The 11,148-nt window shown below is 35.2% G+C and overlaps 1 protein-coding gene across 1 annotated transcript in view; it reads left to right on the top strand.

Moving 5' to 3' along the window:
• The window catches only part of ADAMTS3 (ADAM metallopeptidase with thrombospondin type 1 motif, 3), a 413,898-nt gene that overhangs the window by 366,372 nt on the left and 36,378 nt on the right, over positions 1-11,148 (top strand). Inside the window, exons 7-12 of the mRNA XM_006896829.1 lie at positions 1,995-2,151; positions 2,900-3,005; positions 3,412-3,555; positions 4,152-4,284; positions 7,171-7,284; positions 10,624-10,769. Of these exons, the coding sequence (XP_006896891.1) occupies positions 1,995-2,151; positions 2,900-3,005; positions 3,412-3,555; positions 4,152-4,284; positions 7,171-7,284; positions 10,624-10,769 (800 nt within the window). The remainder of the gene's footprint in view (positions 1-1,994; positions 2,152-2,899; positions 3,006-3,411; positions 3,556-4,151; positions 4,285-7,170; positions 7,285-10,623; positions 10,770-11,148) is intronic.

The following is an 11,148-nucleotide window of genomic DNA, read 5'->3' as shown; positions in this document are numbered from 1 at the left end:
ATAATCTTTGTTCTTAAGAAAAATGATGCACATAATGAGTATTTTTTCACTTAAAATAGCATTTATCCTTTAGAAAACAAAGGGTGGATTGTCAAAATACACATGATAGGCATTTCACATAATGTAACAAACTACTTGGTTATGAAATTTTTCTACATATGTCTTTGTTCTTGTAAAAACTGTAAATAGTTCTGTTTTAGATAGAATGGTTTATTAACTTTGAGGATAAAGCATGTAAAAGTTATTAACTTGAAAAGTTTTTAAAGCTTCAGAGTATACACACACCCTTACTTAATCCTTGTGTTTATGAAATGCTAATGAATTCGTTCATTTAGGAAACAGGAAGAATCCATGTGCTTGCATTTCATTGCCCACTTAGCATCCACTCATCAATTTGTAATGGTAGTGTGCTATTGCTCTTTAGTTTACTCCACAAGTCTGACCAACTTGGTGTTGTTAGCACTGATTACATGTGAAATCCAGCTGGAGATTCTAATAGCCTTCAGATGACCTTAAATCATTTGTTTGTAGAAGCGTGTGAGTAGTACATACAAGCCATGTTGATTTTACTAAAAATGTAAACACTGATAATAATATTTGCTGAAATGTCACAAATGTGTTAGCCTGTCAGCCAAGCATGGAACTGATTTTATATTCCAAGTTCAGTGCCCCATTCTACCAGAACAGCTCTGGGATTTGTGGTTCCTAAGTTCTTGTAATGATAGGCCCTTTTCTCACTGAACTTTTAACTCTTGACCCAATATTATTGTACCTGCATTCCAAGGAACTTAATTTATTGGAAAATAATAAAATATTTCTCTTCATTACCATGACATTTCCTGACCAGCAGTCAGGAAATCAGGAGACGAAGTCTGCAGTTAGCGACTTCTCCAAATTATTTAGTAATAATGATGTCAGTTTGAGGAGTAAGGTACATCTGATTCAGGCTATGGTCTTTCTGATCACTTGTTATTCATCCATCACTGAATAGAGATAACACTAGATTCACTGGACAGTGAATAGGGATGACAGAAGAAGGATTGATGTCTTTTAGTTGTGGTGTTGTAGAAGAGCACTGAACATCCCATGGACTGCAAGAGGAATATGTCTTGGAGAGGGTGTAGCCCAAGTGCTCTTTGGAGGCAAGAATAGTGAGGCTGTGCCTCACGTTCTTTGGGCATGTTACTAAGCGGGGTTATTCCTAGAGACGGACTTGACACTTGGAAGGGTTGAGGGTCAATGAAGGAGAGGAAGACCCTCAACCAGATGATTGACACGATGACTGCCACAGTGGGTTCTGGTGTGTCAGGAAGTGAAAGGATGGCACAGGATAGGACCGAGTTCAGATCCACTGTTCATAGAGTTACTATGAATCATACTTGACTCAAAGGCACCTAACAACACAAGTTCATTACCATGAGTTTTGGAAAAAATGATGTGTTGTTTTATTTATTTATTCTTTTCAGAGTGAGGGTACTGAAGTTTGACCATTCCCCATGCAAGTAAGACTTGATCAGCTTTGTCAGCTTGTTGGAGAATTTTTATTCTCCATGTGTTGTTTTTTTTTTAAATTCTTGACCAAAAGAGATAAACAATCATCTTACTCAAAGATTATTTACTTAAACATATGTGGAAAATACCATCCAAGAGTCTTTTCCTACATTTTTCTTGTTAGTATCTAAAAATCCAAGCTGAACTATGAAATGTTTATGCTACTAGACCTCTTACCCAAATGATTAATATTGAGTTGCCTTACAATAGCAAATATTCACATCACATATTATCATAAATGATGCCAACTTTCACACAGATAATATTAATTATTATAAAGTTATACTTCATTGACATTTAGAATCCTAAAAACCAAAAGAGATATTTAAATAAATCCTAGATTGTGTTCTAAAACCATTATTTAAGTACTGTAATCCCAAATTTCAACTTCAGAAAAATTAGAAAAATGTTACATGTGTCTTTACCATATTGTTTCTACTTAGTCCATCAGCCTTATAGAAAGGGGAAATCCATCCAGGAGCTTGGAGAATGTGTGCCGCTGGGCTTGCCAACAACAAAAATCTGATCCTAACCACTCTGAACATCATGACCATGCAATTTTTTTAACCAGGCAAGATTTTGGACCTGCTGGAATGCAAGGTATTTCCATTAATATTCAGGAGGAATATTTTAAGGCATGACTTTTCAAAAATTTAATCCTACATCAGATGATCTGTTCAAATGTTCAAGCCTCTCACTCCAGTTTTCACCATTGCAACAACCAAGCATATGTTTTCTTTCTGTTGTTTTTAGTAAGTTATTTGGAATTCACACCATTAAATGTCTCTTAAATACCATGACAATGTTTACTTTGCTTTAATGATTGTGCATTTGGCATGAGGGAATGGGGTGCTGCTATAAAATGCAATGTGATTTCCACTAACCATTTGGAATGAGAAAGAGATGCCATGAGAAATGATGACTGCCAAAGAGCTTTCTTCAAAAGTCAGCTTATATTTCTCTAATAAATTCTGATGTGGACTTTGGAAAAGAGCAGACTGATAACTTTCTTTTCAATGTATTTAGAATTTCTGGCTCTCTTCATCAGTCACATGGTTTGAAGGGCCATTCAGTAAAACAGAAGAGACAGAACTTAGCTGAAGGGCAAAACAGAGTGGTAACCCCTCACATTTCCTTCCCTTTGGAAAGGGGAAAAGGCAAAGCCCAATGAATCTTTTTCAAGACTATTACCTGTGGCTTTCCCAAGAGAATGTGGCAAAATCCTAGCAGGGAAATAATACAGCCCCTGTTTCCTAAAAAGCTTTTCCTTTCTAGGCAAAAGTCCAATAGTGATTCTTAATGGGTTTTCTCATAAAACAAAAATAAAAGTAATTGTCATTCTCTACAGGATATGCTCCAGTCACAGGCATGTGCCATCCGGTGAGAAGTTGTACCCTGAATCATGAGGATGGTTTTTCATCTGCTTTTGTAGTAGCGCATGAAACTGGCCATGTGTAAGTCACTGTTGACAGCTATGAAGCAATAAAAGGTCTTTTCTTTTCAGTTTCTCACAGAATTGTTCACACTATGGGCAGAGTGCATGCCAGCATGCATTTCTACTCCACTGCCAAATGTGAGGAGCTGAAAAAAGGAAGAGGTCATGTACTGAAACCAAATGAGTGATAAGTGCTTGGAGATAGCTTTTGATAACTATAGCAGGGTGGGGGGTGGGAGGGAGAAGAAGAAAAAAAAAAGATTGCTCTCATTTTCACAGTTTCTGTGATTCATTCTAGAAATTCACTTAAGCTTAAAAATAAATTTCTTTCCTTTTATATTTTTTCCCTGAAATGGAAATGGGGTGTAGGGGAAAGGGTCATTGCACTCTGACTCTCGCCAGCAGGGTCTCACTTTGTGTTCTAGGTTGGGAATGGAGCACGATGGACAAGGCAACAGATGTGGTGATGAGACGGCTATGGGAAGTGTCATGGCTCCCTTGGTGCAAGCAGCATTTCATCGTTACCACTGGTCCCGATGCAGTGGCCAAGAACTGAAAAGATACATCCAGTATGGCCCCTCATACCTACCAGGAGAGAATTTATGTTAGAACGTGAACGTGATACTCATTTTATGACCTTGGTCATTAGCAAGAGTCTTAATGAATGAAAACTCTCTGTTGCTCATAATAAATATTTTTCATCACTCAGAGCATCTAGTACTATGATTCTATAATATAATCAAGACACTTATAGATAAGAATAAGGTTTAAATGTACTGTTTTCTACAGTATCCCTTTACTATATTCTTGGTAGAGTCTTGGAATAATGGTTGACTTGAGTTGAAACTAAAGAGAAGCTGATCAAGTGATTCCTTCTCATTACCCCAGAATGTCTCCACAGTAGAAGTCGCATGATCTGTACTGTTAAACTATACATGGGTAATACAGAATAAGAATGGCATACCACCACTTAATTTCCAAGTCCTGTTTGGCTTACTTTCATAGGGTGAATGAGAATATAATCTTTTCCCAATTAAAACAGAAACTATGTTGTGCTGAAATTTTAGAATATATGTACTAAGAATATTGTTTGGTTTTGTTTTTCCATTAGGACATAATAGAAGAACAAGTCAATTAACTGAGTACATTCTTTTCCCTCTTACAGTTCCTATGACTGTCTCCTTGATGACCCCTTTGAACATGACTGGCCCAAACTTCCAGAACTTCCTGGAATTAATTATTCTATGGATGAGCAATGCCGTTTTGATTTTGGTGTTGGCTATAAAATGTGCACTGCGGTATGTTAATCTTAGTTAATTTGGGGTTTGCATTTTGCAGCCTCTGCCTTGCTCCTGGTTAGGGACTTATTTGCACTCATTGTTGGAAAACTACGAATAGCTATCACTGTTTTGGGTTTTCTTGAGTTGCTACCTCGTAAATTTAAATGATTTAAATATATCATATAATTTAATCATGTGACAAAAAAATAAAGGCATTATGTTTTTATTTTAAAGATGAAAATCTAAGCCTTGCAATGGTTGAGCAACTTAAGTCACACATTTCATAAATAGAATAGCTGGATTTTGAAACCAGTGTTTCAGAGGATCTTAAATATTATACTCTTTACATGCTTTTTGTGACCTTTAGAGATGAATATTAAGGCTTAGATTGCTTTTCTTTATTGTATTGGCCACAATTCTATATGTTTTGTAACCTGAGAATTATATGCGTATCATTGGTCTACCAGGAGATCCAGAAATACTGACTCCATAGGCTGACTGTGCGTTGAAGCCTGGATCTGACACTTAAGAGATAAATGATCTTGAATATCTTATTTAATCTCTCTGTAGCTTAGTTTCTTCACCTATATAATATGAAAAAAGATAGTATTTATCTCATAGCCTTGATGTAAGGATTAAAGTTGATAATAAAGTTAAGAGTTGAGCACAGTGGAGGCACATAATAAATGTTCATTGGAGTCCATTATAGAAGGAATATTTTATTAAATGTCTCTGTTGATATTAACTAGTTCATTAAAAAAGAAAGGAAAGCATTTTTATATTTAGCAACTTTGATAATGCAAGAAAAATAAGACTCTTTCATGATACTGAGAAGAAATTAATACACTCTTTGGAACCTTCTATATGAAGACATATACAGCTATTTCATTTATTGGTAAGATATCCACTATCAGCTCCTAAGAACATGCCTTAAGGATTTAGATCTGAGAAATCTGAAGCAGTGATTCAGTATTATGATAAAATTTCTACACCAAATAATATAAATTGCACTAAAAGTAAATTGAAAATTGGTATCAATAAAAAATTGATTTCCCTTAAGGCCATATATACCAATTACCAATATGGTCAATGAATAATTGGATAAGCTAGTGATTGATATTTTAAAGGAATGTAAAGAATAATAAGATGTTTACATTTAAAGAGAACATACAGACAAGAGACAAATATGCAGATTGTGTGTCCATGTGTGTGAGTTTAAACACATATTTGAATATTATTATATGATAGGAAATCACCACTTATGACCTCAAATATAATAGAGATAATAAGGATGGTACAAAACCAGGCAATATTGTAGTCTGTTGTCCATAGAATCATTACGAGTTAGAGTTGACTGGATGGCACCTAACAACATCAAATTAGAAAAATAGTGAAACATTCTTAAGTTTGAGAAGATCTAAGTTTACTGCTATTATTACACTTGGGAGGGACTCTGGTGGCTTAGTGCTAAGTAGCTGCACTGCCTACCGGAGGGCACATAGTTCAAATCCATTAGTTGTTCTGGGAGAGAAAGATGGGCAGTCTCCTCCCGTGCAATTATACTGTCTCTCACAACCCAGCGATACACAACACCGCACTTGTAGCTGTATTTTTAAATGTAGTTCATACTCCATATTCTCAGCCATCTATTGCTAGGATCAACAAATACATATGTGAGCAGTGAACCATCTATAAAAAATATAAAGATATTATAATTCTGTATTATACCTGGAATAGGTTGCATAGGTTTAATAAATCTTTCTCTTGTAATCAACTAATTATGGCGAATGTTTTTATTAATTGCAATTAATGATCTGGTTCATGAGGGACATCTGGTGGCATAGTCCACAGGGAGTTGTTCTGCCTCCCAAAAGATAACACCCCTTTGCCACATCTAACAGCAACTCCACTATTGAAAAATGAGGAATCACTCATGTATTTTCCAACCTTGAAATAAACAGTTGTAGGATCAGCTGTGAATTGGCAATTTTTAAAACAAAAATCTAATTCATGGCATCCCCAGTGGTGCAGTAGTTGAAACATTGGTGAATCAAATCACCAGTCATTCCCTGAGAGACAGTTGTGCCAATCTGCCTGTTTAAATATTACAGTCTTGGAAACCTACAGTGTGGGTCTCCTCTGTTCTTTAAGGTTGTTACAAATTAGAATCAACTAGTGGCAGGATGTTTTTTGTATTTGTTTGTTTCATCCAGTTCATAAGTAGTAATTTAGTGTAACAAATGGCTAAGTGCTAGCTTACTGGACAAAAATTTGGTGGTTCTAACGCACACAGATGTTTGAATACCCTAGGGAATAGTTCTGCTCTGATTCGCATGGTGTTGCCATGAATTCTAATGGACTGTCAATTAACAATATCTAATTAATACCAATAGATAAAAAGAGTCATTTTGATGGTTTTGAAGCTATAAACCTTTATTTAGATTCGTATTTATCATATCCATAATAATGGCAAACTCTTTGTAAAGTTGCAACATTATCTGTTTTTTAAAAAAATGAAAAGACAAATGTTGTTGTTGTTATGTGCCATTGAGTCACTTGTGACTCATAGCGACCCTCAACCCTGCTCTGTCCTGTGCCAATCTCACTGTCTCTGACACACCCACCCTGATTACCCCAGTCACTAAATCAATAGTACATGGAAATATTGAAAGTAAAAACCCAGGGAATCCCAAAGAAATCATTTTTATCATTTTTATTTCAGGAAAGCAGAATTAAAATATTTTCTCCTTGAAATTCTAATGTAATACATTCTCTTAACATGCCACACTGACTATTTATAAGTGTTGTAAATAACCATGAAGCATAACTTCAAGTTACTGTATGTAGTATATTGTTGGTACGTGTCGTGCTATCTGTATTTCAGTGTTTGGTTTTCTCTTCTAGTTCCGAACCTTTGACCCATGTAAACAACTGTGGTGTAGTCATCCTGATAATCCCTACTTTTGTAAGACTAAAAAGGGACCCCCGCTTGATGGAACAGAATGTGCTGATGGGAAAGTGAGTAAACCTAACTCTACATTGAAAGCATAAGGTGTGTTATTTAATGACCATCTAAAAGAGTCTGAGGAAAAATGGTGTACACAGCTGTACTTTCATGATGTATGAGGTTTCAATATGTTAATGTACAGATATAGAATGTTATATACTATGTTGTGTTGTTGTTGTTGTTGTTGTGTACCATAGACTCAAAACCAACCCATAGCTGATCCTCCAGTGGGTTTTCAGAGGCAGTTAATTACATGAGAGGACATTGTCCACCTCTCTCTACACAGAAGTGGCCTCAAACTGCCTGCCTTTGGGATTGAAGCACAGTTTCTTGTCACTAGGCCACTGCTACGGCTCCCTAATAATACACTGTATATATAGATATAGATAATGATATAGATGATGATAGATAGAGATGTAGATGTAGAGATAGAGATAGAGATGTTGTTAATTGCCGTCGAGTATGACTCATAGGGACCCTGTGAACAAAAGACATGAAGCCTTCCAATAACTATTGTTTCTCAAAGTTCATAGTTTCAAGAGGCATGTTGTTTAGTAAGTGGATGCCATTTCTGCTATATATATATAATATTTGTGTGTGTGTATATATATTTATGTATATATATAAAGAATATTTGTGTGTATATATGTATGTATATATGTATGTATATATGTATGTATATATGTATGTATATATGTATATAATTGAATGATGTGTAAAAAATTGGTATATTGGGTTTTTTGTGGTTGATATAACAAATTACCATGAACTTGATGGATAAAACCAACACAATCTTTCAAAATTCTGGAGGTCAGAAATTCAAAATCTGTTTCAGTGAGCTGAAATCAAGGTGAACTCACACTCCTTCTTCAGGTTCTGATGGAAAATCTTGCCCGTCCCAGCACTGGTGGCTGCTATCATTCTTTAGCTTTTGATCAGCTTACTCCATTCTCTGCTGCTTTATTCTTCAAGAAATCAGACAATCTATTATATTGGGTAAATCGGCAGCAGAAAACTTGTCTCAAGTGCTCAATAGTAAGGATGTCACATTGAGAACTAAGGTGTGCCTTACACACACCATTCAATTGCACTGGAAGGCTGGATAATTACTAAAACAATGTGGCATTGTGAAGAACATTGATTACACCATAGACTTCCTAACAAACAAATATATCTTTAGAGAAGTGCATTCAGAATACTCTTTAAAAGCAAAGTTGATAAGGCTTTGTTTCGAATACCTTGGCCATATTATTCTGCAGGCCCTGTCCCTAGAAAAAGGCATCATACTTGGTAAAATAAGTGAATATAAACAAGGAAAATCCTTAATGAGATGGGTTAACACAATAACTACAACAGTATGCTTAAGTACAGCAGAGATAGTGAGGGTAGTGGAAGAGTAGGTGGTATTTCGTTCTCTTGTACATAGGGTTGCTGTGAACTAGAACAATTTCAGGCACCCAGCAATGACAACAACATATCCATATTACCTCTTCTTTAATACTTGTCCAATTTCCTTTTATTTAACTCTTACAAAGACATTTTTGTGGTCTTTAGATTTCCTGTAAATAGTTCAAATAATAGATCCATCTCAGAATTCTGCATTTACTCAAACCTGCAATCCTCTTTTCCTAAATAAGGTAATATTTATAGGTTCAAGGGATTAAGACCTCCCACCTTTGGGGCCACCATTAAGCAACTGCAAATAGAATACAAAGAGGCTGCTCAAAAGAGCATCTGAGCTTTGCTAGTAGAATTTAGTTTACTTTCTGGCATCGTAGTCCTTGTGAAAGTTTCCCAGAAATAAAGTCATGTGAAGTTATATAAGCTTTGGCCTACATCCTAGGGGAGAGATGCTGAGAAGTTTTAAATCTTAAGTAGTATAAGCAAGACTGAATGCCCAGAAACTGGTCAGGAGCCAAGCTGTATTCCTCACCAGGAAAAAACCCCTCAAACCCAAAACAAAGGCATGTTAAGAACTCAATTTGAAAAGCTTTGGCTAGCTTTGAAATAAGAAACTGTAGACAGACCTAAAACCTGGCAGAGAAAATTAACATAACTCTTTAAAACTCTATTTCAAATGTGTGCAAACTGTACTTACTGTGAGAATTTATGCCTCATCATAATAAAACCACTATTACAGTGTTTAAGTGAGGCACTTTGTTAAACACATTGCATGCAGTGTCTTGAGAAAATTCACTATTACTACCTTTTGACTCACAAAGCGAGCCCATAATGAATTGGTTTATGTTTGCTTTATAAAAATTTTATCGTTTCACTCATCTCTGTATGTATCATTCTCCTAAATATATTGATGTTATGTTTAATTTTAAGAAACATGCATGTTGTTGTTTGACAAAATAAGTCACATGTTGGAAAGGAAAGGAACTAACCTTTTTTGAGCATCTATCTGGTTTGGGGCAACATTCTGTATGGTGAGAATTTCCATAGGATTAGAGTTCTGATAATTCCTAATTCATTACTTACTGGCAAGTAAACTCCTAATAAACATTACTGAAGCTCAGTTTACCTAATCAGAAAAGGTTTGAGTGTTAGATCTGACCTATCTCTTTCTCATTGTGAAGGTCAATTTTTAAAAGTATGTAAAAATACTTTTGGAAATAAGATAGATAAATATATGATAGATGATAGATAGATAGATAGATAGATAGATAGATAGATAGATAGATAGATAGTTATATCAAGGTACATTCTGGATATGTTGAATCATTTTTACCTAAACCAAGACATGTATTCTCCTGTCATTATTTTAAAAGTGAGCATATCAACTTTAAAATTCCAGATGATATAGATAATGAGAGATAAAAGACAGATGTCAAACAGCAGCTACTGTGCTTGTTGAGAGCTTAATCATGTTGATGACAATATTTGATATGATTTACATTATATTGAATATCATTACATTATAATGAATAAATTATTTTTTCATTTTATGTTTTATACCAATTCAGTGTAAATCTCAGTTATTCTTATAACAGTTCTGGTTGTATAGTCTCTAGGAAGTTGCATATTTATAGGTGACACTTTACTGGAGGTTTTAATATACCAGCAGCTCTGAGCGAGAAAAATGGATAGTCTCTTGCCTTGAGATTTACAGCCTCTAAAAACCCACTAGAGAATCAGCTCCAAGTTGGTTCCAACCATACAGCAATGAATTTGAGTCTGATAGGGTACCTTACTGTTATAATTACTGTTGGATAATTTTAAATTATAAGTGCATTTTTTAATGTGAAAGAGCAACAAAAAATAGCCTTTAAATAGGTGACTTTTAGAAAAACTTCAGCTGTAGCATCTACATTGTATTCATAATTACCTTTTGTTATTTTCCTAAGTGGTGTTACAAGGGACATTGTATGTGGAAAAATGCTAATCAACAGAAACAAGACGGCAACTGGGGATCTTGGACCAAATTTGGCTCATGCTCCCGTACATGTGGAACTGGTGTGCGGTTCAGAACACGGCAGTGCAACAACCCAATGTGAGTATAGCACTTGTATTTCTCCATATTTTTGGTACATGCAAGAAAATCTTAAAATACAGTCTTGTTACTGTTCTATTTCATGTTGTACATGTGAAATAAATGACATGGAAACTAATTATTCATAGTACATAAACCAGAAGCGATTTCAAAGAGATCCCTGCATGGTGCAAATGGTTAACATGCTTGACTGCTCAATGAAAGGCTAAAAGTTTGAGTCAATCCACAGCCATCTCAGACGAAAGACCTGATCACTTATTTCTAGAAACTAGTCATTTGAAATTCCGTGGAGTGGTTATACTCTGAAATGTATGAGGTCACCGTGAACTGGGGTCAACTCAATGACAACTTATTTTTATTTAAGATAAACCTCCATCAA

The sequence above is a fragment of the Elephantulus edwardii genome, unplaced genomic scaffold (assembly GCF_000299155.1).
Source record: "Elephantulus edwardii isolate Elephantulus edwardi_28Jun2011 unplaced genomic scaffold, EleEdw1.0 scaffold00192, whole genome shotgun sequence".
Classification (NCBI taxonomy): Eukaryota; Metazoa; Chordata; class Mammalia; order Macroscelidea; family Macroscelididae; genus Elephantulus; species Elephantulus edwardii.
The sequence above is the reverse complement of the archived record's forward strand: the minus strand, read 5'-3'. Positions and strand labels throughout refer to the sequence as shown.